This window comes from Mauremys mutica, chromosome 16 (assembly GCF_020497125.1).
Source record: "Mauremys mutica isolate MM-2020 ecotype Southern chromosome 16, ASM2049712v1, whole genome shotgun sequence".
Taxonomy (NCBI): Eukaryota; Metazoa; Chordata; order Testudines; family Geoemydidae; genus Mauremys; species Mauremys mutica.
The window spans coordinates 8,913,998-8,940,171 of NC_059087.1; the positions used below are offsets into that span (position 1 = coordinate 8,913,998).

General features: G+C 47.9%; 1 protein-coding gene across 3 annotated transcripts; it reads left to right on the plus strand.

Annotated features, from left to right (window-relative positions):
• Window positions 1-24,837, plus strand: RFLNA (refilin A). 3 transcript variants are annotated; one of them, XM_044989543.1, is made up of 4 exons: window positions 1-157; window positions 1,188-1,541; window positions 19,490-19,599; window positions 23,951-24,837. In XM_044989543.1, exons 2-4 carry the CDS (start codon window positions 1,335-1,337, stop codon window positions 24,303-24,305), a joined length of 672 nt encoding a protein of 223 aa, XP_044845478.1. In that variant the 5' UTR covers window positions 1-157; window positions 1,188-1,334; the 3' UTR covers window positions 24,306-24,837. The 3 variants fall into 3 exon arrangements, with proteins under 3 accessions (XP_044845478.1, XP_044845479.1, XP_044845477.1); XM_044989544.1 differs by lacking the exon at window positions 1-157 and adding an exon at window positions 715-759; XM_044989542.1 differs by lacking the exon at window positions 1-157 and having other exon boundaries at window positions 905-1,541.
• The last annotated feature ends 1,337 nt before the right edge of the window (window positions 24,838-26,174 follow it).

Sequence of the window (26,174 nt, forward strand, 5' to 3'; positions counted from 1 at the left end):
TTTCCCCAATACCTCTCCGGCGGCAGCAGCAGCAGCCCCCTGCGCCCGGGCGGCGGCTGCGACGCGCAGGGCCGGCGGGGCCGGGCGAGCTCTCCCTGGCGGCCGCCGCCGAGCCAGTTCCGAGCGCTGCCGCGGGGGACCGCTCGCTGCACCGCATGTAAACGGCCGCCGCTTGCGCTCGGCTCCGCGCCTCCCCCGGCGCACCCGCGCGGCCTTCCGCAGCAGGGTGCGGGGTGCAGCAGGGCGGGCGCGCGGGGGAGGTTTGCGCTTTGCAAACGCACGCGGGACGCCCCCCCGCGGAGCGCCGGCTCCCGGGCTGCTCGCCAGGGGGAGGCGGTGGGCAGCCGCCTGCCCTGTGCCCGCGTCGCCCCGACTCTGCTGCCGGGCGTGTGTGGGGCGCAGCAGGCAGGGAGCGTGTAGAGCCAAACACTGAGCGGAGGGGGGTGGGACCAATCCCCAGCCCGGCGGGGCAGCCTGGGGTCGGTCCGTGCCCCTGCTCCCCATGCACCCCCCGCGTGCGGAGAGCGGGGCCGCGCCAGGCGAGGCGAGGGGGGCTGGGCTAGTTTGCCCGGCTCGGTGCACCGAGCACAGGGGCGGACCCGTGCGGGGCGGAGACGGGGGCGCTGCGGCTGGGGCTGGAGGGGGGCGGGCCGGTGCCCGGCGTTCCCCGCGCCCTGCCCCGGCGGCGCTGTCAGTGGCCCAGGTGCAGGGGCGGGCGGTGGATCGCCGTGCGCGCTGCTCCGAGGAGAGAGGCTCGGGGTGAGCCGAGCGCTGTATCCCCGGTGCAGCGACTGGTGACAAGGGGGGGAGGGAGCGTGCGCTGTCTCCCCAAGGCAGGGGGCCGGGGGATCTGCGCCTGGCGGAAGGGGGAAGGGTCCTGGGTGCTTTGCTCTAGGGAGTGAGAGGGTCTCAGACGTGCGCTCTGCTTCGGGGACAGGGCTGGGGACGGGGACGCCGTGCGCTCTGCCTCGGCGGTAGGGTCTGTGCGCTCTGCGCCGGGGCCGGGGCTAGGAGCGGAAGAGGGAACGGAACCTTCTCCGGCAGCTTTAGCCTCTTGCCCTGGGCTTTGCTGGGGGCAGCGCCCTGGCTCCCCTTCCTTCGGCAGGGCACCCCGCGTGACCGAGGTTTGGAGCGGCTCGGGGCTGGTCTTGTCTCTGATGCGCCCTCTCTGCTCCCTTCCCACGCAGGGTCAGCTCGGGCAGCTGTGCCAGAGCCGGGGCGGCTCCTTGGCTGGACTGTGGGGCTCCTGGCCGTGCCCGAAGCCCTTCACCTCCTACCTTCAAGCTCAGGGAGGAGGCAGATTTTCCTCAGCTTGGCTCCGCTGCCCCCCAGAGATGGTGGGCCACCTGCACCTGCAAGGAATGGAAGAGAGTCTGAAAGAGAAGAGCCGGGAGGGCCTGCTGGACAGTCCGGATTCCGGGCTGCCTCCCAGCCCTAGCCCCCCTTTCTACACCCTGGCTCCCGGGATCATCGGGGGCAGCAGCACGGGGCCGGATCACCCAGGACATGGGCCCAGAAAGGAAGCCAAGGAAGGCAAAGTGGTAAGAGCCTTTCTCGCCCCCCTGGGGCCCTACAGCTTCCTCCCAAGGGTGAGAGGCTGGGGTGGTTCCTGTTCCTGGCTCCACAGGGGTTTAAGTGGGGAACTGTCTCCATCTTTCACTGGGGACCACCCCCTATTCCACATCAGGACGCTTTTATTCTGGGATCTGCCTCAGAGAGTTTACAATCCAAATAGACAAGAGGGACAAAGGGTGGGAGGAAGAAAGGGGGTTTGTACTACCCTGTTTGGGTGTCAGAGGTGGGCAGGGAAATGAGAAGAGTGACTCAGACCCAAACCAGGATTCCAGCAGCTTCCAGCATTGGATCCAAACCCGGATCTGGGTGTCACAAATGGATCCCCTTTATAAACCCAACCCCCTGCCCCTCAGGGTGACCTGGATGTGGTCTCCAGTGAGGAGTGAGACTCCCTCATGATTAATCCCTCTCTTCATCCAGGCTTCATCAGGTGGAATGGGCCACTGGTGAACCCCAGAGGCAAAACATTAAAGGCTCCTACAGAGCACTTCATGGGTTAATCCTTCCTGAAGACAGCTACACTTCAGACCAGGAACCCCTGCTCCAGCTGCAAACTGTGGAAGCAGCCAGCAGCCTAGTTCCTTGCTGTGTTGTTAGGATTGGCCGGCAAAGGTTTGGCCCCTGGTGGACAACCAGGGACAGAGTTCAGGGGGATCTGGGGACATTCAAAGCCCCCAGCACTTCCCTGTGGTGAATTATTTGCAGTTTGGATTGGGAGCTGGAGGATAAATCATAGTAAGGGTTTGCTAATTAAAACATCAGATGCATGCTCCAATTTCCAGTGTAAAGAAAGAAATAAGAAATCAGCCTCACTCAATGGCTCTCAACCTTTCCAGACTACTGTACCCCTTTCAGGAGTCTGATTTGTCTTGCGTACTCCCAAGTTTCACCTCACGTAAAAACGACTTGCTTACAAAATCAGACGTGAAAATATGAAAGTGTCACAGTGCACTGTTATTGAAAAAGTGCTGATTTTCTCCTTTTAACCATATATAAAATAAATCAATTGGACTATAAATATTGTAGTTACATTTCAGTGTATAGTATGTAAAGCAGTACCAGCTATGTACCCTGTTCTAAAACTAGGCAAATATCTAGATGAGTTGATGTACCCCCAGTGGTACGTGTGCCCCTGGTTGAGAACCACTGGCCTGGGTGACATGGTTCTGTACACTAAAAGAGAGTACAAGGCTGGTTACTACAATGCTACATGTGGCTAGGTCTGAAGTTGTGACTAGACATACCAGAGCTGGCTTCTCAGCAATGCTGAAACTGTTTCATTCCAAATCAGTCTGATTTGTTTGTGAGCACGAAGCAACAGTGCTACAGTCATTTCTGCTCTGAACGTGGAACAGTGCGCTATTCAGAACAGTTTATGTACATGTGTCAGGGCCGTTGGTATCAGCGACAAGATTTGGAAACGTTCATGTTCTCTTCCAAGGATGAAGTTGTTTTTGCTTGAGAGGTGGCTCTGTGCTACTGCTGTTTGTTTGAAGCGTGCTTCAGAGAGTGATGCAGTTTGAAAAGTTATCCAGGGTATGGCTAAACAGTACAGCTCTATTGGTTTTCAGGATTGAACTCCAGGCAGCAGCTATATAGATAGAAGCCTGATTCCGATCATCTTGACAAAGGGTCTGTGAAGTGTTTGAGGGTGGAGGAGGATTTAAGCAGATTTATTATGATTTTTGTTCTGCTTCATTTTGTCAATTTCAATCTGTTGAATTATAGATTGCTTTTAAAGATTGAGGCTTAGGAGGAGTTGCTGGAGGGAAGGATTTTGCCCAAGGTTCTTTCAAACATTTTTCTGTTAAAAACAAACAGATTTTTAGATGTATTCCACCACACATTTAATTGGCTTAAATACAGAGTAAAAACTATATGCAGCATAGAGATGTTAGCTCTCCATAGGAAAGAACAACACTTTATGAATTTCAGTTACCACTCTAGTACCTTCTTCCCCCTGTGCAGATTTGCACTGAAAGTTCACCTTCTCTTCAGGTTCTCAGGATGTGTTTAATGTTTTATTGAAAACTATCTTTTATACCTTAATATGCCAAAGTCCTCACACGAGTACTATCTGTTGCTCACCAAAATAATAGGGTGGGTTTTAATTTTAAAAAACAAATTCATAAAGTAAATATTGGAGCCTCATCCCACATGTGAGTAATTTTACACATAGGAACAGTTTTCATTAACTTCAGCGGGGTATCTACTTGGGTACCCCCCCATGCCTAAGACTTTGCAGGATCCAGTCCTTGTTATGCATTTGTAAAATGAAATGCGTGAGGAGGGATTAATGAACTGAAAAACAGCTAGAAACATGTATAAAACTCTGCATGGCAGCTGATCTGACTCCATTATAGATAGTTATCAGAGACTCTGTACACTCTTTGGTCATCCCCTCTGAAAAGGAGATTGTACAGAATGGCACCTTACTTATCAGGGACCAAATTCAACCTTGGTATAAGTGGGTGCAAATAATAGAATAGTGGAATACTCTGGCTGAATTAACCCCTGGGGTCTTCTTGACTCCTGTAGAATAAATATTTTCTAAGATTTATGGAAAAATAACATTCTATTGTCCAGCTATTTCTTTGATTTTGAACACACACAAACAGGCAGCATTTTGAGAGGTTAATGTTATAATTGTTTGCCAACTGAACACCACATTACAACAGCGTTAGCTGTGAGCCCTTGCTGTTAGGATGTAGGATTATTATATGGTGGATGCTTTTATGCTCTAGTAGGTGTAAAAGAAACACAGACCCACTAACATAAAAAGCGATCTTATGCACTAATATGGAGGAGGAAGCAATGCAAGTGCTTGAGACATGGGACTGTACCATAAGTGGAGATTTATTCTAATCAGACTTGCAGCTGGCACACTGCAAAATAGTGAAATATGTTATGTATTTGTATGTTATTGTCATTCTACTTTTCTATAAATGGAATTTCGCTCCATCTAATTTCCACTCTGCGAATACTGTGCTTGCAACTGGTTCTGTTAAGAAAGCAAAACTATGGAGAATGATAATTGCTTCATACTATTAAATGTCAGCTTCTAATTAGTTTTCGTCTCACCATTTAAGGAGAACTCATAGATCTGTGAGTAATTATGCAATCCACGAATTTGTGCTCCTGTTTTAATTGCCCTGCTCTTTGCAGTTTATCAGAGAGCATGCACAATTGGTGAATCAATAATTAATGCTATTTACAGACTAAATCGTGCGTGTTTAGCATCTATTATATTATTATTTGTGGTATTTATACATGAGATAAAGCTGAGAATAGTCTGAGCTAGAGTACAGTAAAATATGTATAAGCTATATTCCTAATATCCAAAACTCTATCAGGTACAATTACAGTAAGTCTAGTTGTACCTGGAAAAATAATTGTGAAGTATTTCATGGCATTTCTTATTACAATATTATCAAAAACTCCAGTTTTAATCTTCCTGGGGTTCAGCTATTTTGTTTCAGCTTTAAAGATAGATTTAAGAATTTTTCTAGCTCTGGGATACTTCTTGACATACATACTGAAATGATCTTGTATGTACTTCCCAGGGACATTCTTCTGTTTACAGTCCACATTCCCTGTGTTTGGTGTGATTAACTTTAAACTATATAAAAACTGTTCTTTTTAATAAGCCAGACTTTGTTTTGAAGACAATGCACCATTTATTCACATTTAACCAGCCAATTTGGCTACAGCTTTGGGATCCAAGAAAATATGAAAGGCAATTTAGAGCCAGAGTAATAAATACCACAAGCTCAATACCATTATATTGGACTTAGCTTGGAATACAGGGAAACTTACTTTTAATTCTCCCAAGTAACCCATTCATTGGAGATTCTTCAGCTGCTTTGTGCGTAAGGGCAAGTGTTCCCATGAGAAGTATATAGCCTAGAAATACAGAGTGACTTTTAGCTATCTTTTAAATTTAAAAGATGACTGAATTTTTAATTTTTATTCTCAAGCACATTGGAACTTGTGTTACAAAGCATCCCGTACATTGTATTAGAAAGACAAGGTATACATTGTATTGTATGTCTAGGCAGAAAGGAAGACCCCTAATATCAGCTGCAAGAACAAGCATAGGTTAACAGCTTTCACAAGAAAACAGCTGCTAGAAAGAAGTGGACAGGGATCAAGGGGCAGATGCTCAGACTTCAGTGCAGTTACCCCTGCAGAAAATTTATTCCTAAGATTGCCCAGGAATACAGTTCTGATGTGGCGGGTCCGATTCTCAGCTCACCGATATAACTCCATTGTTTTCAGTGGATTTACACCCGTGGAAATGAGATCAGAATCAGGCCCAAAGGTTGTCTGCTCAGAACTTACTTGTGGGTTTACTGTTTACAACTTTAAAAAATGTTCCTGGGTTATACTTGCCTTCAGCACTGAGCTGCATATGGTACACGGGGAGTCTGGTGATTCTGGGGTCCCAAAAAGGGACAGCAATAAGATGCCAGGATTTTCTGGGGGAGGGAGAGTTGCTAGAGAAATATGTGGTATGCAGGTGGGAGTTGTCCCCCTCCCTGCACAGACACACACAATCCACAGCTCTCTCAGAGGGCCCATAAATTCTGTCCCCAAAGTAGGGAATATGCATGATCTGGCTAGAAGTGTTCGGTGCTGAATCATTTGCTCACATTAACATAAAACAAAGCAGCAGAAATGGGCCCTGATCAGAGCTCATATGTGGTGTTGGGGCAAGGGGGGCGATGAAAGACAGAGGATGAAAACGGGGAAGGATATGGGTGGTTAAACCACAAGGCTGGGAGTCAGGAACTGTGTCACTCTGATCCAGTCCCAGACCTGTTGTACCTCAGTTTCCCCACGTGTGAAATGGGGATGATACCTCATTCATAGGGGAGTTGTGAGCCTCCACAAAGGCCCTGATCGTGTAAAGAGTTCTGCAGTCAGACTTTTGTGCCTGCATGAAGCCCCATTGGCCTCAATGGGGATTTGCCCACATGGAGATCCTTGCCGGAATGGGGCCTTCCTCGTGTCTGCAAGGTAGAAGGCGCTATGGAAGTGGCACTGTAGCTCTGAACCACAGCCCTTTGGAAACACGTACGTTCTCTGCTTAGCGTGGCTGCTGATGCTTACCGGTACTTCAACATATAAAGAACTGGGTCCATGCCTGGGCTGAGAGTGGGAAGCATCGTACCCATTTGTCTGGATGCAAGTATGTGCTGCGTCACTGAGCCAAATGGCTCTGTTTTGCTTTTGCCCCACTATGCATGTGGAAAAAAAGTCTGTCAAAATTATTTGGATGTGCTTGGCCCTTTGTCAGAACCATTTGCAGACACAGCTCCCCCGGCAGCAGGCCTGTCATCTGGGAGCCATGAGGGCAGGGCCATCTGTTCCCAGCACTGTCCCATTTGCAACAGGTTCCTTGTTATCTGAAAGGCTGATACATCACTGTCCGCTAATTTAACCAGAGCAACACCCCTGTCACTCCACATGAGAAGTGTCCCCACCCCAGGGGATTCTACGTAAATAACTGAGGTCCAGATACAGCCCTTCGGATCAAATCCTTACTTGGCACAAATTTGTCCCATGGGACAGTCCAGGACAGAGGGGAGAACGAGTTGGAAATCGCAATGTTCCATGTAAGGCATGTGGGTTCCCCACCACCACCTCACGCCCATGGAAGGAGCAGGATGTTTGGCCCCCCAGAATCCATGGCTTCCTATGCCACCCATCCCCAGCTCACTGGCACTGGCATGCCTGCTAAGATGGGGCAATGTGCATGCCAGTCCCTTTGAGATACCGCCTTCTACCCTACAACGGGCCCTCTGGGGAGACAGCGCCACGGAGACAGCGTGGATGGAGGCGATCCATGCATGGAAGGTACCTTCTGGGTGAGAAGTGTGGGTGTGTGGCAGGGTATAATGCATCTGTCAGACCTTGCCCAGGCCAAATGTCCCATCAACTTTGGGTCCTTCGGGGCCAGTTTACCCCCTCCCCACCCCGCCCCCCCATACACAGATCAAAAAACTGCAGCAGGGCCTAAGTCAGGTGGAAAGGCCATCATCCTTTCTAGGAGGTGAAGTTTGGTGGCCCTTCAAACCCCCACACATCCCGAGATCCCTGAAGAAAGTCCACAGAGGTGTGTGATTCCCTGTAAATCTCTCCCTCCTTCCCCCCATTCCAAATAGCAGCACTCCCCACTCTGAAGCCATGAGACCCTGGCATCCCTGCCCACATCTGAGCCCCACCCAAACCCCACAGGAAGCCCTTGTAATTTATGCTGAGGGGATTGGCATTCATCTCCACTCTCACCTCCCTCTCTGCCCCGCACCCCTTTTTGCCAGAATCCAGCTCTTGCTCCACCTCATCCCCTCTTATATGAATCTGGGCCCATTTCGCCACCTCTTTGAAACATCCCTGGCAGGAGAGAGCTGGCAGGCCTCGGGCACTGCCTAATCTACAAACCATATGCCAGTTCAGCATTCCAGTTACTCACCAGGCTAACATGGTCTTGTTTATAGACAGCTCCAACTAACCTCTGCGTCTGTGTGTTGATTAATATCTCACTCCTAGCAGTCACATGAGTGGGAATCCCAAAATGTCAGGCCTGCATGTAAAGTAGGGCCCAGCCCCTCCTGTCTGTCAAATACAGGGTCTCTCTGGAGGGATGTAATGTTCTTTTCTAGTCCCCACCAGAGGAGTGTCTCCGGATGCCAGAGCACAAATTGCAGGAACGGAACTGCGTCTGCCTAGTTTGGGCAAGCAGCTCTCAGTTCATTTCATAGCTACAAGGATCCATCTTTCTGTACTAAAGTCCTTCTAGGATATAGTGTCCATTGCCCCAAAGATCCCCAAATGCTTTGAAAATTAAATACATAGGGGCAGATCTCAGCTGCCATCCGGCTGCACAGCTCCACTGAATGCACCGATTTACACAGGCTGAACGTCTGGTCCCAAACACTGCACGTACCCTGCGGGTGAGGGAGAACACAGCTGCTGGGAGATCTAATTCTCCATTCAGGTAGCTGTGCACGTGCTAGCTTGGAAAATAGCAGCATAGCCATGGCAGCACAGGCAGCAGCTTGGTCTAGCCACCCAAGACCCACAGGGGGTCGGGCAGGATGGTACTTGGGCCGCCACCATCCTGCTCTTTTTAGCACCTTAGCTTGAGCAGAGCTAGTGAGCGTCTGTCTACCCGAGCTGGGAAGCACGCTCCCAGGTGCTGCGCAGATGTACACACAGAGACAGACAGGCATGCCACAACCAAATCCTGTCGTCTTTACTCAGGCAAAACTTCCACAGGATTTAAATGAAATTGGGGGAGTTTTTCCAAGAGTAAAGATTGCAGGATTTGGCACATAATTTTTAGATAGATATACAGGAATCACTTCACTGGCAATGAAAATGTAACCACCTCTAGGGTGGAACCTTTCAGCTACTTGACACCCCACTGCATCACTATATGGCTCTTTTGGACTAGAAATTAAGTACCATACAGTTCCCACTTGAAACAAAAAGTTGTTTGAGAGCTGCAGGATGTAATCATCTTAAATTAAATATTCCATAACACTAGGACTACCAGTCACACTTTCAATTTGATGTCTCTATTGAATGTTATCACTTCCAAATGAAACCTGTCCTGTTTCTGGGAACATGATAGTTGCATGAATAACACCTAGCTTCCCAATCTGCAATCCGTTTCCTTCTGTAAAATGCCTCGAGTCTCTGAGCACAAGGCGTTATACCAGGGCTAAGTATTTGTCTGATTCTCGTATTTATTATTTGTGTTACTATAGCACCTAGGAGCCCTGATCCCGGGCCAGGACCCCACTGGGCTATGCACTGTGCAAAAACAGAACAAAAAGACAGACCCTGCCCCATGTTTATCGTGGCTAGAGGAATCCAGTCTTTGTACTGGCTTATTTATTCAATTGTTCTGAACAGGCATCACCACGCTATATACTCCAAACATTCAGTTGCATTTCCCATAGTCCTCCAGCAGATATTAAGCTGATGGACAGTTGTCCCTGCATAGTAACCCTTAGTACTACTTATGTCGGAATAGATAAAACACAGCTCATGGCAGGGGGTTGAACACCTGTCTGGGGAACCCTTTCTGTGTGTGTTTATCATGGGCTAGCTTTCAAAGGCAGAGCTTTGCTGCCCAGGCCCTTACATGCCTGAAAGGCACAGGAGTTGAGAAAGAGGGGAAAAATGCTGCCAAACAAGAAATAACTTAAGTTTTTTAGTAACATTTTAACCCTATGGTGCTAGGGGCAAATTCTTTACTAGAAGGAAAATAGTCTATTCTGTCCCTTGTTAAAGACGTGCTTTGGGGGGAAATTCACCCCTTTGCAGAGCAGATGTGCCACTGAAGTGCTGGTTTGCAGGCAGAAGTTGTCTGGGCCTGGTGCTGACTCTGCACAGGGTTAATTTGTTCTTGAGCCCTCTCCCAGGTGCACTCTTGGACTCCTGGGAGCAACCCCATCCCTGGACAGGGTGTAAGGGTGGTGACTTTCAGGGGGATGCTGATGGGAGTTTCAGAGGAGGGGAGGAACACCCAGCTGCGTGTCAGAGGACACCAGTGATCCAAAGGGTGTGGATTACCAGCTACAAATATCCCATATGTATTTTCATTTCTACCCATAGGCTTGACCTCTGCTTTCCTTATGGATCATGAAGGGCTGTTTGGGAGGTAGCACTGTCTAATGGCCAGGACTCCTGGGTTCTATTCCCAGCATGATTGCTGACCTGCTGTGTGATCTGAGACAGCTCACTTCCCCTGGCTGTGCCTTGGTTGGCCCAGTTGCCAGGATTGCGCTCAAACCTTCCCCCACCATCCAGCCTCTGGCAGACACCAAGCATGTCACATTTCAGCCCCAGAGACAAACACTTTGGAAAGCTAGAAGTAGCGCTGAGCAACATTTTTTTGAATCTCAAAATATTGCTGAAATTGGAGGTGGGGAAAATGTTGATGAAATTTTGGTGAAACGGCCTCATTTTTCAAACAAGTATAAAGCTGATTCCCCCTTTTATAATTTTGGAATTTCAGCTTTCAAAATAACCGTGAAAGTTAAAATGTGTGAAAATAGGGAGTTTAGGTTGGAAACTGTTTTGCTACCTTAACTCTGGGAACATCTGCCACTAACTCTGCTGTAATGAAGATACAGAGATCGACACATTTAATTTAATCCCCATTCTTCACTCAGTAACTACTGATTAGATGGAAGGGAAGATGCTTCAGAACTCTGAATGCTGTAGGGACAAACAGAACCTCAGCTGGGATTCCTCCAAAGAGCTGCTCCATAAAACGAGTGATGCTATTTAGTGTCCTCGTCACTCTATGCAAGGTTTTTGATTGCTTAGAGTGGGAGCAAACTGCAGTGTTTTATGAATGATCTTTCAATGTACGCCAAGCTTTAAAAGCCACTTAGACCCTCCACATGCAGAATTCTAAGTGACTTCAAGAGAGTTCTCATGCAGCAGTTGTATGATTGGACTTTTGGACTCATTGCCAGGGGATGTTGTGAAGGCCAACGGTATAACTGGGTTCAGAAAGAATTAGATAAGTTCATGGAGGATAAATCCATCAATGGCTATTAGCCAAGATGGTTGAGGATGCAACCCTATTGGTCTAGGTGTCCCTAAACCTGACTGACAGAAGCTAGGACTGGATGACAGGGGATGGATCACTTGATGATTGTCCTGTTCTGTTCATTCCCTTTGAAGCCATTGTCAAAAAAGACAGGATACTGGGCTAGATGGACCATTGGTCTGACCCAGCATGGCCATTCTTGTGTAGTTAGTTGTGACACTGTGACCGTCTCTGATGGTAGAAGAGTGGCAATCACCAGCTCAACATGTCATTCTGAAGTTCTGTTCTTTATTGATTATCCAGATATGTGTAGTTTATATATTAAATTAAGTCCGCAAGAGCAATGCTAACATTGATTTACATTTGGTACCTATGCCAATGTATCATTTTCTACTTTGATCACTCCCCTGCCAGTACCTTTGCAAACTCCATAGCCTGCATAAAAATGGTCCCGTCACCAGCATTCAGGAGTAGATGCATTTGAAGACCTGTTCCTGCTCCCATTTGAAGTGAATGGCAAAACTTCTGTTGAGTTCAGTTGTGTAGGACGGGCCCTTGCTATGCAACACACAGTGCTCCGGTTCCTGTGATAGGCTCCTGTTTCCAGCGGAGGGGCCCTGTTGTATTAATGAGTTAATTACTTGGACAAACACCTAGTGTTGCTGTGTTCATGATCTGATTTAGCAGGATACACACCGTGCAATCAGCTGCTTAACATTCTTCATTCACAGACCCCCTTTGTACACAAGTCTGGACAAAAGTGCAGATTACATGAAGTGCTGTGGGCATGGTCTTGCTCTCTGAGTTACATGGAATATCTTGGCTCCAGTGTCCTACTGTCCTGGGATGCACACAATGCCCCTTGAATCAGCACGCGACTTGAGCGTGTTAATAAGGAGAATGAGATCAGCTGTGCAGAGCTGAGAACAGAATTGTGCTCTGGAGCTGTACTTGGGGGAAACATTACGAGGTCTGGATGTCTAATGTGCTAATCCCTCAAGAATGCTCCCAGTTACCTTGTCACCAAGTTTGTTACTCAGCGCTAAAGTGCAATGGGGATTATCGGACAGGTTCACTGAAACCAGCTAGCACATGAAGGGCAGCTGAATTCCAAATAGTTCCACTTTAGTAAAAGTTCCTTTCCCTCTTGGCAGTGGAAGTAAATAACACATATTCCCATCATTTAAAATGCAGAGTAAGACAACACTTGACCGACCTAGTATCTGAGATTCATTCCTCACTGGCAGCATTTTGATCATTGGTCCAGGGCTTTGACTAGCTCTTTGATCAAATGGTTTGATAACATATAGTGAGCATGTTGGTTGGGATGCTGGAGCCAAAGCTTTTGCCTACTGTGACCTGAAGCAGAGCTCTGTGTAGCTCAAAAGTTGGTCTCTTTCACCACCAGAAGTTGGTCCAATAAAAGATATTCCCTCATCCACCTTGTCTCTGATTTAGGGAGACATTTTCAAAAATCAGCAGGAATTGAGCTCCTCAATCCCTTAGATGCTTTTGCACATTTCCCCCTTACTATTTAATCCTTTCAGTTCAACTATATTTTGTGCGTTTCCCTCCAAGGGTTCACGTGTCAGATCCAATTATCAGAAGGACAAGATGCCGTGGTGATGAGTGCAGTATTAATACCTACCTATATCCAATCAGATAGAGTGGAGTTAATAGCATGCCACGAACAAACTGAATTATGGCGGGAATTGCCTCTATACCTAGTTTTAGTCTTCTGCGCATGCCCTAAGATGGACGCTTCTGCAGGAAACAATGCAGGGAAAAGCAAAGCTACCACATGCAAAGTCTTTGCAGGGTGATGGTTTCAGGGGAAATATGACAGCGTGAAGTGTTTGATTGCAGGGTAGCTGGAAATCTGGTTTTAGGTGCCAAAGTGGCTTCCTTGGTTGTGACAGGAGCTTTCCTTGCCCACTGTAGGAGATGGCAAATGTGCATGACATCAGCTCAACTGTTTAGATTTTAAAATAACTGTGTAGCCATAGGCCAAAGCAAGCTGGGCTTGAGTCTCCTTGAGGTCTGTGATGTAGCTCCAGCTCTGTTTTCTCGTGCTGTCATCCTGTCAGCTCACACATGCTAAGCAGGGCTGGACAGGCTGAGGAGGAGGATGGAATCCTGCCAAGGAAAACCTAGATGATGCTGGAAAGAGAGTTGGTAATTCAATAGGCAGGTGCTTTCCCCTCTGGGTCAGTTCCAAACCAATGCCCCGGCATGTGGCTGGGGGCTGCTGTACTGTCGGATGTGCTGTCTGAAAAGCCCCAGCTTCTTGTGGGCTTCTCAAAGATCCAGGGGCACTTTGTGTCAGGACAGAGGTGTTAGCCCGAGGGGGCTGGTCAGAGTCCAACCCGGAACATTTCACTCCGCCACCTGAACTCCCTCTGTAATTTCAGTCGGGTCCAGTGTTCTTTGCACTGCATCCTGTTCAGTCGAATGGTGGCAAGGTAATTCCTGCACATCATTTGGATATCAGCTGGGAAAGCCCTGTGGAGGGCTGGGGAAGAAGGTTGTCTTCTACACGTTTTGCATTCCTCATTGTTCTTCTCAAATAGACCTTGCCAGCATCTGTCCCTCCAGATAGCCGGAGCACTGAAGTACTGTTTTAGGCATTTCTTTCCCACTAACTAGTCAGTTACTATAGGGCTGGCACCAGCACTGTGCAAATCCTCCAACAAGGTAATAAAAAGCCATTTATACATTCAAGTCTGTTCCTCACGGTGGGGGCAAAATCCCTCCCTTCTGTCCCATGCAAACAGAATTTCGCCCTGGATGTTTTGAAAATGCTCATTTCTATAGACATTATTTTGTCTATCCAGGTCTGTGCCTGGTATTGTCCCTTCAGGCCCCAGCTACCACCTGCTGGGGCATTGGTTCAGAACGGACTCAAAGGGGAAAGCACCCAGCACGCTCTTCTCTTGGAGGGATCCCATCCACATCCTCACACAGTCCAGCCCTGGGAATCCCAATGCCGACAATCCCCTGACCTTAGCTACCAGTAAAGAGAAACCGGGCTCTTTTAAAAGAGAGCTTTTGATAAATCCTTGCTCTGATATCATCACCATGGGCACAGTCTAGATCCTCAGCTGGTGTAAAATCAGTGCAACTCTACTGAAATCAATGGTGCAATAGTGATTTACTCCAGCTGAGGATCTGGCTGATTAGAAACATAGGAATTGCCCCACTCGATCAGACCCCAGGTCCATGTAGTCCAGTATCCTGCCTTTGATAGTGGTCAGAACCCTTCAGGAGTAGATGTGGGATTATCTGACCCCCCTACCCCCAGTTTACGTCCCATCGTGCTCTCTGATTGTTAGCTTCCATCTAGATAGACTGGGTTAGATTACAAACATCGAGGACCAAATTGAAATCCTTATGCCAAGGATAAATTTGATCATAGAATTATAAAAACAAGACAAAGCCAGCAAATTCTTTTGCACTAAAAAATGCACGCTGATTGCTGATGTTACAGAACAAGAAGGCACCTATTAGAGCAGGCTGTGTCTAAACAGTCTTCTAGGGGAATCATTGTTATTCTTTTCCATTTTACTACTTCTGCCTGTGTGCAGGTCACACTGAGGGCACCCAACAGCTAGTTACGTTTCTCTCTCTCGTTTGCGCATTCCCAATGGGTGCATATTGAGGGATGCATATTCCCAGCTCTGCTTCGCACTCCAGTAGAAGCAATCTGCAACAGTTGCAGGTGCATGTTTGCAGTTACCCGTTGCTACAAATGTGTCTGTGTACAATTTGCCTCCACCCCCCACAACAACAAGAAAAAACCCTTGCAGATTAGGTGCTTTCAAACAGAGCACTGGCCACAGACAAGAGGTGAAAGCTAGCATACCGATCTAAGGCAAGGCATGTGTATACTGTCATGGAAAATAGTCCTGTAAAAGAATCACATGCAAAAGGCAAAGAGCTTTATTTACAAATAGAAATGCCCGCCCCTTCCTCGTGAGTGTTGAATGTGAGCCAGGAATAAGCAGGAATGACCTTTCCCATTTGGACAGGAGATGAAAGTCAACGCAGACAAGCCTTTTCTATAGCACTGTGCAAATACTGGCTATTATCAATGATGGAGCAGCAACATTTGATAAAAGGAGGGATTTTTTTTTAATGTCACCGATTTAAAAAGAACTGGCTGGTAATAGAGCAACGCGATAAACTGGAGTCTGTGGTCCTGAGAATTCAGATGAAATGCTGAAACTTCATTGCCAGTCAAAAGCAAAAGCTCTCGGCTTATGCACCACTTAAGCCCAGGTGGTCTGCTGTTGTAAATCAGGATTGTTCCATTGAAGACAGTGGAGTTATGCCGATGTATATCACCTGAGGATATGGCCCAGGGGGCTTACCGGGAACTTAAGTGGTGCATAGGCCTGGAGCTGGCCCTCTTTCACTCTAGAAAAGTATTTAGGTCTTGCTTTTTATTTTCTAGAACTACGTTGTCTGGGCATGGAGTAGAAGCTCCAAAGTCTTACTTTTTGGTTCATGCTAAGCCCCCCAAAGTTTGATGCATCTCAGAACCTCTTGCCTCTGCAGAGACGGTTAGAGATCTTCTTAGAACAGGGCCTCTGTTGGGCCGAGTGCACCATCGCAGCAGATCCACCCAGCCATAAGGAACCCAGAGGTGAAAGACAATTCAAAGAGAGAGGGAAGCTAGAAGCCATCCATTCAGCTACTGTCAAGTGGATCCTCCACGTTCGTAGGCTATTCGCTGTTATTTAATGGGCAACTGCTGAGAACTGGGCTCAGGTTCTGTCATGCATAGATTCAGCTTGCACAGGGTGGAGAGAATTATGTTTCTAAGGGTTTTTCATCCGCCTTAGACACCTTTAAACTCTGCCCAGAGGCCACCAGACGTCTTCCTAGAGGGACACCAGGTTCCTGTGTTTCATAAATCAAAACCAAACGGCAAAGTGGCTGTGGGGACTGAAACACACAAAGGCAGCCTTCCAAGGGAGTGCCACAGAGCTAATGTAGCAGCTGCACTGGCTCCAGACAGCAGATGCCAGCTCACTCGATCTGGGAACTTATGTTTAAGGACATAATGCAGGAGAGGAGTTCATGATGAGTTTTCCTGGTGGTCAGGGGGAGCCTTCTTCATGTCCTGTGGCACATTTCTGAAAATACCTTACCCCTAAGCCCCTCCTCCCTGCCAAGAACTTCAGAGGTCAGATTTGTTGCTGATGTAAATTGAAGCAGTTCCATAGAGTCATAAATTTGTAGGCCAGAAGGGACCGTTGTGGTCATCCAGTCCAACCTGTACAACACAGGCCATAAGATTTCTCCTTGTCATTCCTGCTGTAGGCCCAATAATTTATGGTTGCACTAGAACACGTCTCATATAAAGACACCCAACAATTTCAAATGATGGAGAGCCTACCACATCCCTCGGTTAGTTGCTCCAATGGTTAATTGCCTTCAGTGCAAAAACTCTACACCAGTAACTTCCATGGAGCCACCTCAATTTATACCAGCAGAGAATCTGGCCCCAGATCTAAGGAGAAAGAGTCTTAAGCAGCTTTCCCTGTGTGCTAGAGAAGCTACTGGCCTTTCTGAGAATAGACAGCTACATTATATTGCTAGAAGAAGCTCTTTGTCTCAACATTATTTTGGAGAACTTTATGGGTCCTCCAATACTTCCCCCCTGCGGATCATCAATCAGACCATGTAGATGATTATTTTCCAATTAGGCTTTATGTATGAACAGCTACTAAGGTCTTCAAGGGTTCTGAATAAATTACTGGGTCAAAATTGAAAATGTAGAGCATGCACAAATTTACTCCGTACTTCGGGGAGGAATACAGAGAGAGGAAGAATGTGTTTCTTGATAGAGGACAAGAGAGTAACTAGAAATTTGGAATCCCTCAGTGTTCCCCAAGCTGTCTGCATCCATTTTATTTGGTTTGCTTAAGAGACGAGTCAAACTAAGAACTATTTGTCTGAACCCCTGAACGTAGGTGCTTTGGATAAAAGGGAATCCTTGGCATTTGCCCATTGTTAGTTTGCTCCACTAAGAAGACATTGAGGCTGAAATGTTTGCAAAGTGAGTTTCAAATAGTCAGCAGGGAGGCGCTCTAGATGTTCAGGATATTATCTTTATTATAGAATGGGATGCCATTTCCACTGACGGCGGTAACATTTAAGACTAAAAGGCAGATTTTCAAAAGGCATCCAAATCCCATTGATTTTCGATGTGAGTTGGGTTCTTATCTACCATTTGTGCCCTCCCTGCCGAACCTAGTTTTTCCTGACATCGTCCCACGTAGAAGTTGCAAAGCAGCTACATTCACAAGCTTCAGGAGAAGGTGTTCAGAGCCTGTCCCAGTGCTCTATGTCACTTTGTTTTAAAGCCCCAGATTCACAAGGCTGCTGCTATGAACGGAGCAGAGAAAATATAACGAAAGGCACCAATGAATCTCCACAATGTCCGAATGTGCTCTCCTAGGCTAGAGGAGCAAACGTTCCAGGAGGTGTTCATTGGTTCAGAAACAGCTGTGGGGCAGGGAATGGCCTGTTTGCTGAACTCAGTGGTAGGGTGCTCTGCCTCCCTGCAGGTCCCCTGGACATTTGGGGATTGCCGTATTTCTAGTGAGGAGCAAGGACCAGGAGGGCTACTCAGCTGCTTGGGTGAATAGCCCAAATCAAGGTACATCAGGCTCGATTCTCCGTTACAAAAGAGGGGGCTAGTTGCAGCTCCCGGATGAAGAGCTGCCCTGCCCCAGTGCAGGTTGGAGCTGCAGCCCTACAGGGGCCATACTCCAAAGGAGCATTGGGGGCAATGGAGCTCTGCTCTGCCACGCCCTTGACACTCCCCCTGGCGGAGGAGGGGTAGCGGGAGATGCTTACCCTGCACAAAGTGGACTTAGCAGGCTGGGGAATGTGGCCTATGTTTTCACTCCTCCTTTCCCGTTGGAGTAAGTGGGCATTAGTGCATCCCTCTGTACTGCCCCAGAACAGGGCACTAACAGGGGGAAACAAAGCCACTGGGGCTCTCATGTGCAACGTTTATTGGAAAACGTTTTGAGACTCAAAGCCTTGTTAGATTCCTGCCCCAGGAAGGATTTTCCTCATGATCCTTGGGCAGCGACATTTCAAGACAGAGGTTGAGCAGTGAGTATCCAAACAGGCTTCATCCTATGTAGTTCAGCAGCAGCAGGAGAGGAAGGAATATACGAAACATAGATGGACCCACAGCAGGTCTGAACCACCTCACCCCCACCCCCCCAAACACTAGATCCACTCCAGATCTGGAGCTTTGCTGATCAGGCCCATTTTGAGCAGAGGACCCCACATGCAAACTATCTAGTCTCACTGGCTCACAACAGCAGGAGCAATAAGGGAAGAGAAGAATAATTCAAATGAAAAAGATATACGGGAAGGGGATAAAATTCCAAATGAAGGACTCTGCAGGGTAGAGAGGCGACTCTGGATTGTAGGGCTAGATCAGCTTACATCAGGGCTGGGCGCTCAGGAGGCACTGCGATGGGACAGCTACTGGCAGTGTCTAGGGTGGTGCTGGCAGAGACTCAGCTGTGTAATGCTAATTCTGGTGTTGCAACCAGGGTGGGAGAAATGAAAGCAACCACATAAGTACAGACAGTGTTAGTGGGGAGGCACCATCGGGCCAAACCACTTGAAAAGCCGATCAGAGTCCGTGAAGCACCTAGTCTTGCACCTCCCAGTTCGGGGGTTGATTTAAAGTGGTGTTGACGTCAAAGGAACTACCCCAGCATGCACTAGCTGAGGCCCCACCCTTTGAGAAATGAGCCTTTGAGCTTTGTAACCTGAGTAAGGAAGAATCCATTCTCCCCATGCACTGACACGAACAGCTCTACTGGATAACCATTGCGAGTCTTACTCTGCTCCCAGAAGTAAGAGGGACTGTAAGTGGGAGTTAAAGGGCCTTGAGGGGGTGGGAGGGGCAAATTCAGACCCGGTGCAACTGAGTGCAATGCCAATGAAGTCATTGGCCAGAATATCTTATTTATACAAGGGTGAATCCACCGTTATTCCATGGAAGTCAATGGAGTTACCTGTGATTTACACCAGTCTAGCTGGCAGCAAAGTTTGGCCCCTTGTAATGTAAAGCCATTACCACCAGCAGTCTGACATGAGTTGGTGCTTTCTCTCCAGCCCATGTCCATGTCACAAAAAGCACCTGCCACAGGGGACATCTTCTTGAGCAGAGCATGAACCCAAGGGGGTCTGAATTCAGGGGAGATGCGCCCACCTTCACCAGTGTATATCGTAAATAACACCAGCAGCATTCTGCTGTGTCCTAATGCTTGATGTGCTGTTCTTTCCCTGTTTTTCCTGTAGATCCCTTACCTTCTTGTGAACTCTTCTGTGCCAGAGACGAGGCCTCGAATGTTCCCGGTGTTCTTTGGCGAAAGCATTGAGGTCAACCCTGAACCTGTGCAGGAAATTAGGTACATATGGAGGGGTTTCTTCCCTCCCCCGGTACATTTTCTTCTGCAAAAGATTAACGGTGTTTATCAATGGGTGTCACGGTTATTTCGCTGGGGGTGACAGGGAGGAGGAAGTGGGAGATTAATTCCTGAACTAAAAAGAAACTGACAGGGGTGGTGGAAGCGAGGGTGGTTCCGGGGTTGGTAATAGGAGATGGAGGTCTTTATTTCCAGATTATATTTAATCCAGCACAGGCTGGGATAGAAAACTATTACCATCTGGAATGCTGTTTGGTGGCCAACGCGGAATGAGCTGGTGGTCTCCATAACTGGCGTCCATTTTTATTGGTGCTTGCAGCAGAGAGGCCAAGGTTAGATCCATCGCCATGGGGCAGTCTATCCTCTGCCCCTAAGGGCAGTCCTTCTAGCCTGTGACAGAGGCCTGCTGACACTCAACGCTGGGAGGCTGGTGCTTTGCTTTGCTTTGCTGCCTACACAGTATCTGGGCTTACAGTCTGGGTCTCTTCTTGCCAGCCTGGAATTCACTTTAAAAACACCAACGTGCATTTTCAGTATGGTTACTCACCCAGCTTGTGGTAATAATTAGAGGGAGGGGGAGATTGTGAATGCAACTCCCGCAACCCACACAAAAACCGTCCTGGGAACGTACCCGGATAAATCTCTGGTTATCCAGGAACAGCTGGCAGGCATGTTTTTATGACGATTACACAGGAGTCTTGTTTTATGTGCACCAAGTGACTTGCTTGCTTACACACCTAGCTGTGCAAAATACATTAAGGCAGATCATGTTCCACGTGCCACATAATCCTCCAGGCTCCCTCCAGGGTGGAGGTAATTGACATGGACACACCCAGCTTTTAATCTTTTTTCACAGAGCTGCAAATTCCTTACCTGCTGATTGCAGTTGAAAGGTTTGGAGCAGTAAAACGCATGGAAGTCCCACAGTTCCCTGCAGTCAGAGCTTTACTAAAACCAGATTTTTTATTATCATCTGTATAACTGTAGCACCTAGGAACCCATCATGGACGAGGACCCCATGCTGCTAGATGTTGTACGGACACAGAACAAACAAAAGAGCATACAGTTTAAGGATATTTACCTTGCAGGGTTACTGGCTTGTGCACGTGAGCCAGGTGCACAATGGACTATAGATAGAGAAACCAACAAGGATAGAAGAGCCATTGTTAATTATCTTGGTGTCCATTTTTTATCCTCATCTTAATGGTGGCCGAGCCCCACAGTGCTCGTTTTGTGTAGGCAGACCTTGCAGCTTCTCCCTGTTTGGGTTGGGATTTTCTAGGGCTGTCAAGCGATTAAAAAATTCATCGCGATTAATCGCACTGTTAATAATAGAATACCATTTATTTAAATATTTTTGGATGTTTTTTACATTTTCAAATATATTGATTTCAATTACAACACAGAATACAAAGAGTACAGTGCTCACTTTATATTTTTATTACAAATATTTGCATTGTAAAAAACAAAAGAAATAGTATTTTTAATTCACCTCATACAAGTACTGTAGTGCAATCTCTTTATCATGAAAGTTGAACTTACAAATGTAGAATTATGAACAAAAAAATAACTGCACTAAAAAATAAAAATGTAAAACTTTAGCGCCTACAAGTCCACACAGTCCTATTTCTTGTTCAGCCAATCACACAAACAAGTTTGTTTACATTTGCAGGAGATAATGCTGCCCGTTTCCTGTTCACAATGTCATCTGAAAGTGAGAACAGGTGTTCTCATGGCACTGTTGTAGCCGGCATTGCAAGATATTTACATGCCAGATGTGCTAAAGATTCATATGTCCCTTCATACTTCAACCACCATTCCAGAGGACATGTGTCCATGCTGATTATGGGTTCTGCTCAATAGCAATCCAAAGCAGTGCGGTCCAATACATGTTCATTTTCATCATCTGAGTCAGATGCCACCAGCAGAAGGTTGATTTTCTTTTTTGGTGGTTCAGGTTCTGTAGTTTCTGCATTGAAGTGTTGCTCTATTAAGAGTTCTGAAAGCATGCTTCACACCTCATCCCTCTCAGATTTTGGAAGGCACTTCAGATTCTTAAACCTTGGTTCGAGTGCTGTAGCTATCTTTAGAAATCTCAACTTTGTTATCTTCTTTGCATTTTGTCAAATCTGCAGGAAAAGTGTTCTTAAAATGAACAACATGTGCTGAGTCATCATCCGAAACTATTATAACACGAAATATATGGCAGAATACAGGTAAAATAGAGCCAGAGATATACAATTCTCCCCCAGGGAGTTCAGTCACAAATTTAATTACGGTAACTCATTTTTTTAATGAGCGTCATCAGCGTGGAAGCATGTCCTCTGGAACGGCGGCCGAAGCATGCAAGGGTATACGAATGTTTAGCATATCTGGCACATAAATATCTTGCAATGCTGGCTACAAAAGTCCCATGTGAATGCCTGTTCTCACTTTCAGGTGATATTGTAAAGAAGAAGCTGGCAGTATTAGCTCCCATAAATGTACACAAACTTATTTGTCTTAGCAATTGGCTGAATGAGAAGTAGGACTGAGTGGACTTATAGGCTCTAAAGTTTTGCATTGTTTTGTTTTTGAGTGCAGTTATGTAACAAAAGAAATCTACATTTGTAAGTTGCACTTTCACGATAAAGAGATTGCAGAACAGTACTTGTATGAGGTGAATTGAAAAATACTTTCTCTTTTGTTTATCATTTTTACAGTGCAAATATTTGAAACCAAAAGTAATAATATAAAGTGAGCAGTGTACACTTTGTATTTTGTGTTGTAATTGAAATCAATATATTTGAAAATGTAGAAAAACATCCAAAAATATTTAATACATTTCTATTGTTTAACAATGCAATGAAAACTGATTAATGGTGATTAATTTTTTTTAATCGCGATTAGATTTTGAGTTAATCACGTGAGTTAACTGCAATTAATTGACAGCCCTAGCTTTGAGCCATCACTGGCATTTCTGTAGAACCCAAACCATCAAGCAATCTCCATCCACTCCCTCAGGCTCCTTGGTTTATGGCTAGCTCAGGATTTCCTGTACCCATTTGGCACAGCTTTTTGAGGTTGTGCTGGGTCACTTCACTCCCTTTTTCCCTACTGCAGCCTAGTTTGGGGGCAATGGCTTTGTGCTCCAGGTGACATGCACAAGGCCCCTTTGTAAATCAAGCTGTAATTGCTCTAAGCAGGTGACACTTTGCTCTAATATGGGAGGGATGGGCAGAAGGCATTAAACAGCTCAATCAAGCCCCCTCTAGCTCCCTTTAATAACCATGTCCAGGGTGTTATTTTCTTGCCAAGTGAGGGCAGGAGCTGACACTGGTGCACAGCAGAGACCAGAAAGGCATCCGCCTTAGGGCCACCTAAGGGTCCCCATTAGGAGTACAGGAGCATGAAGCAATAGAGGCGGTTTTCACCCAACTTGCATGTCCATTTCCCATGCTTGCTGTGCACTACCCGTAAGGGAAGGCTGCCTCTTTCCAGCACAATGCCAGGGGAAGGTTGTGTGCTGCATGATGACAATCTGTTCCCTTATGCAGCATGATTTAAGAATCAAGGGAACCCTTTGCCATCCTGGTTGATGGCAATGCTCCAAGAGACTAGCCGCAGAAGCTCTGCCAGAGACCACTGATGTGTTTTGGGTAGAGACTAGGAAGCCAGCACACCACACTGTGGAAAAGCAGGGGTGGGCCACAGATGCACCTAAAATGTCAGGAATCCTTGACCAGGCTCACCCTTCCAGCCTCTGGCTGAACATCTGTGTCTCTCCAACTTCTCTGCCTCCCACATACAGGGCACCAGCAACAAGAGGCCAACAGCTGTGCCCTTCACCGCTGTGTCTGGGCTTGCTCTCACTGTGGAACTCAGCTAAAAGGAATCCTGGCATAGGGCTGGGACAACCCTAAGACGCAAGGAGGGAACAGGGATGACACTGTGAAGCAACCAAACCAGAGCTGTTCTGCTGTCCAGGGAAAGGGGCAGGAACCCATGTGCCTGTGCAGGGGGTCCCAATCCTCTCTATGGCAGGCAGCCAGGCTCCAGCGAGGATCCCTGTGCCCCACCACCCATGGGGAGTTGGGATCACGGATTCACAACTAAGCAGAACTACCAGGAGATGAGTGGGTGTAGCAACGGAGATGCCTATTGCAAACCTGTGGTTGCAACAAGGGCATTCTGCTGCTGCTCTGCGCCAGAGGGTCCATCTGCCCAGCCCTCCCTAGAGCACCATTTGCTTTGGTTGGGCCAAGATCTTGGCAGAAGATAGGAGCGGGTCAGCACAGAGCCCTCCTGTCCTATTCGCTCCCTTCGCTGCCTGACTTCTCGCTGCCCTTTTCAGGTGCAACTCGGAGGTGAAATATGACTCAGAGAAACACTACAGGGACGACATCTTCTACGGACCCATCCCCACCATAACCGCCTACAGCGAGACGGTCATCGCCACACCAAACTGCACCTGGAGGAACTACAAGTCGCAGCTGATCTTCGAGCCCCGACAGAAGCCCCTGCGGTTCCAGAGCACAACCATCATCTTCCCCAAACGCACCAAGAACATTTACCGAACCACCCTCACCTACAGCCTGGGCGGTGCCAAGCGCTGGTTCGCGTCCAGCGTGCAGCTGGAGCTATGCGAAGAAACCAGCCCCTGCGGCATCTACAGCGAGACCCTTTCATCCGCCCGGGGGGGGCTCTGACGACCACAAGGCCGCGTCCTTCGCTGGCCTCTCCGGACAGACAGATTTGACCAGGTGCCTTCATTGATGGCGACGGGCCCTTGACTACTAGCGGCTGGGCGTGCATGGTCTTAGACGCATCTGAACTGCTCCAAGAGGAGGCCTAGAGGGGATGTACTCTTTATGGATTTGGTCAGCGCAAGGCTGGCGTTTGTTGTGGGACATTTTTGATGTTCATGCTCTGGATTTTTTTTTTTTTTGACACATATCTATTTTAAATAGCATTTCAGTGAAATCAGATAGCAAAGGCCCTAGGTTTGCAGTTACCATATGTTATAGTGCTGCTTCCCAGCTCCATGGGTCTTCTCTAGCATGTAGGTGCGACTTAGCAGTGCCTTGGAAGCCAATCCTATCTGATAGGAGAAGACCAGCTGCAGACTCACCATCCAACCTGTACAGCTGCTATCCGCCTGCTTCTCCTAGTGTTTAAACACAGAGAAGACAGTTGTTATTTTTAATTGCATAAAACATTGATCCCACTCCGAATCCCCATCTGGAGGATGGCTCCAGGCAGGGCCGGCTCCAGAGCCCAGCGGGGCAAGCACCTGCCTGGGGCGGCCCTTTCCCGGGGGGGCGGCAGGCTGGGCCGGCGGACCTGCCGCAGTCATGCCTGCGGGAGGTCCACTGGAGCCCCGGGAGCAGCGGACCTGCCGCAGGCATGACTGCGGAGGGGACGCTCGGCCGGCGGCTCCAGTGGACCTCCCGCAGGCATGACTGCGGGCGGTTCGCTGGTCCCGCGGCTCGGTTGGACCTCCCGCAGGAATGCCTGCGGCAGCTCAACCGGAGCCGCCGGACCTGCGAACCGCCCGCAGCTGTGGGAGGTCCAGCCGAGCCGCGCGACCAGCGGACCCTCCGCAGTCATGCCCGCGGGAGGTCCGCTGCTCCCGCGGCTCGGGGGCGCCTCCCGGGCATGACTGCTTGGGGCGGCCAAATTTGTAGAGCCGCCCCTGGCTCCAGGATTGCATTGCAGCACCACAGTGATCTCCGATTTAGCTTTTTAAAAAAAAATAAAAAATTTTGTCACCAAAACAGGGAAGACGGTCGATCGTGCTGACTGGGCACCAGCCTTTCCAGAATAGGCAAGTGCCAAACTCCCATTTGAGACCCTTCTGCGGAGTCAGATGTTTACATGCCATAGTGGGATACCATGCAAGGGGCTTTTAGGGGAGCCGAGAATGGAATGCTTAAGGGCAGATTTGCATTCTAAGGAGGATGCAAGCCAGGGAAAATGGCAGAAAGCTTAGTTAACAGGGATAAAACACAGAGAGAGAACAGATCTAATTCAGGATTAACCTGATTTTATGCAAAGGCAGCTTATGACAATCAGGTTAACTAGGGGTAGGAGAATATGCTTTCAAGGGCAGTTCCTCGAGGACCAAAAGCCTTTTCTGTTATATGAGATGATAAAGACCATAGCAGGAGCAGAATTTTAAACTCTGAGTTGAAGACTGTCAACAGGACAGATGTTTCCAAAATTCAGCAGAATGGGGCCGTGGCTCATCGCCAGCCTGCTGAGTCCGGTAATAGTGCACAATAGTAATAATTTATCCAAGGACAATGAAAGGAACTGCCTATTCCTACCCTCTGCTCCTCCCCCAAGCTGATTAGTTCCCATGCAGCTGTAAAAACTCAGAGGTGGGCAGCCTTCAGAAGGTGCCAGCAGGCCAGCACCAGCAGCCAGCTTCAAACCTGGCTGATCCCTCCCTGCCACCTACAAGCTCTCGGAGATCTGGCACTAACAGATACTGTCACTGGGTCCCACGGCATCTGCATGTCGCCTTGTCCCTGAGACAGACCCCTGCTAGCAGAGACTGATTTGACACCCCTTTC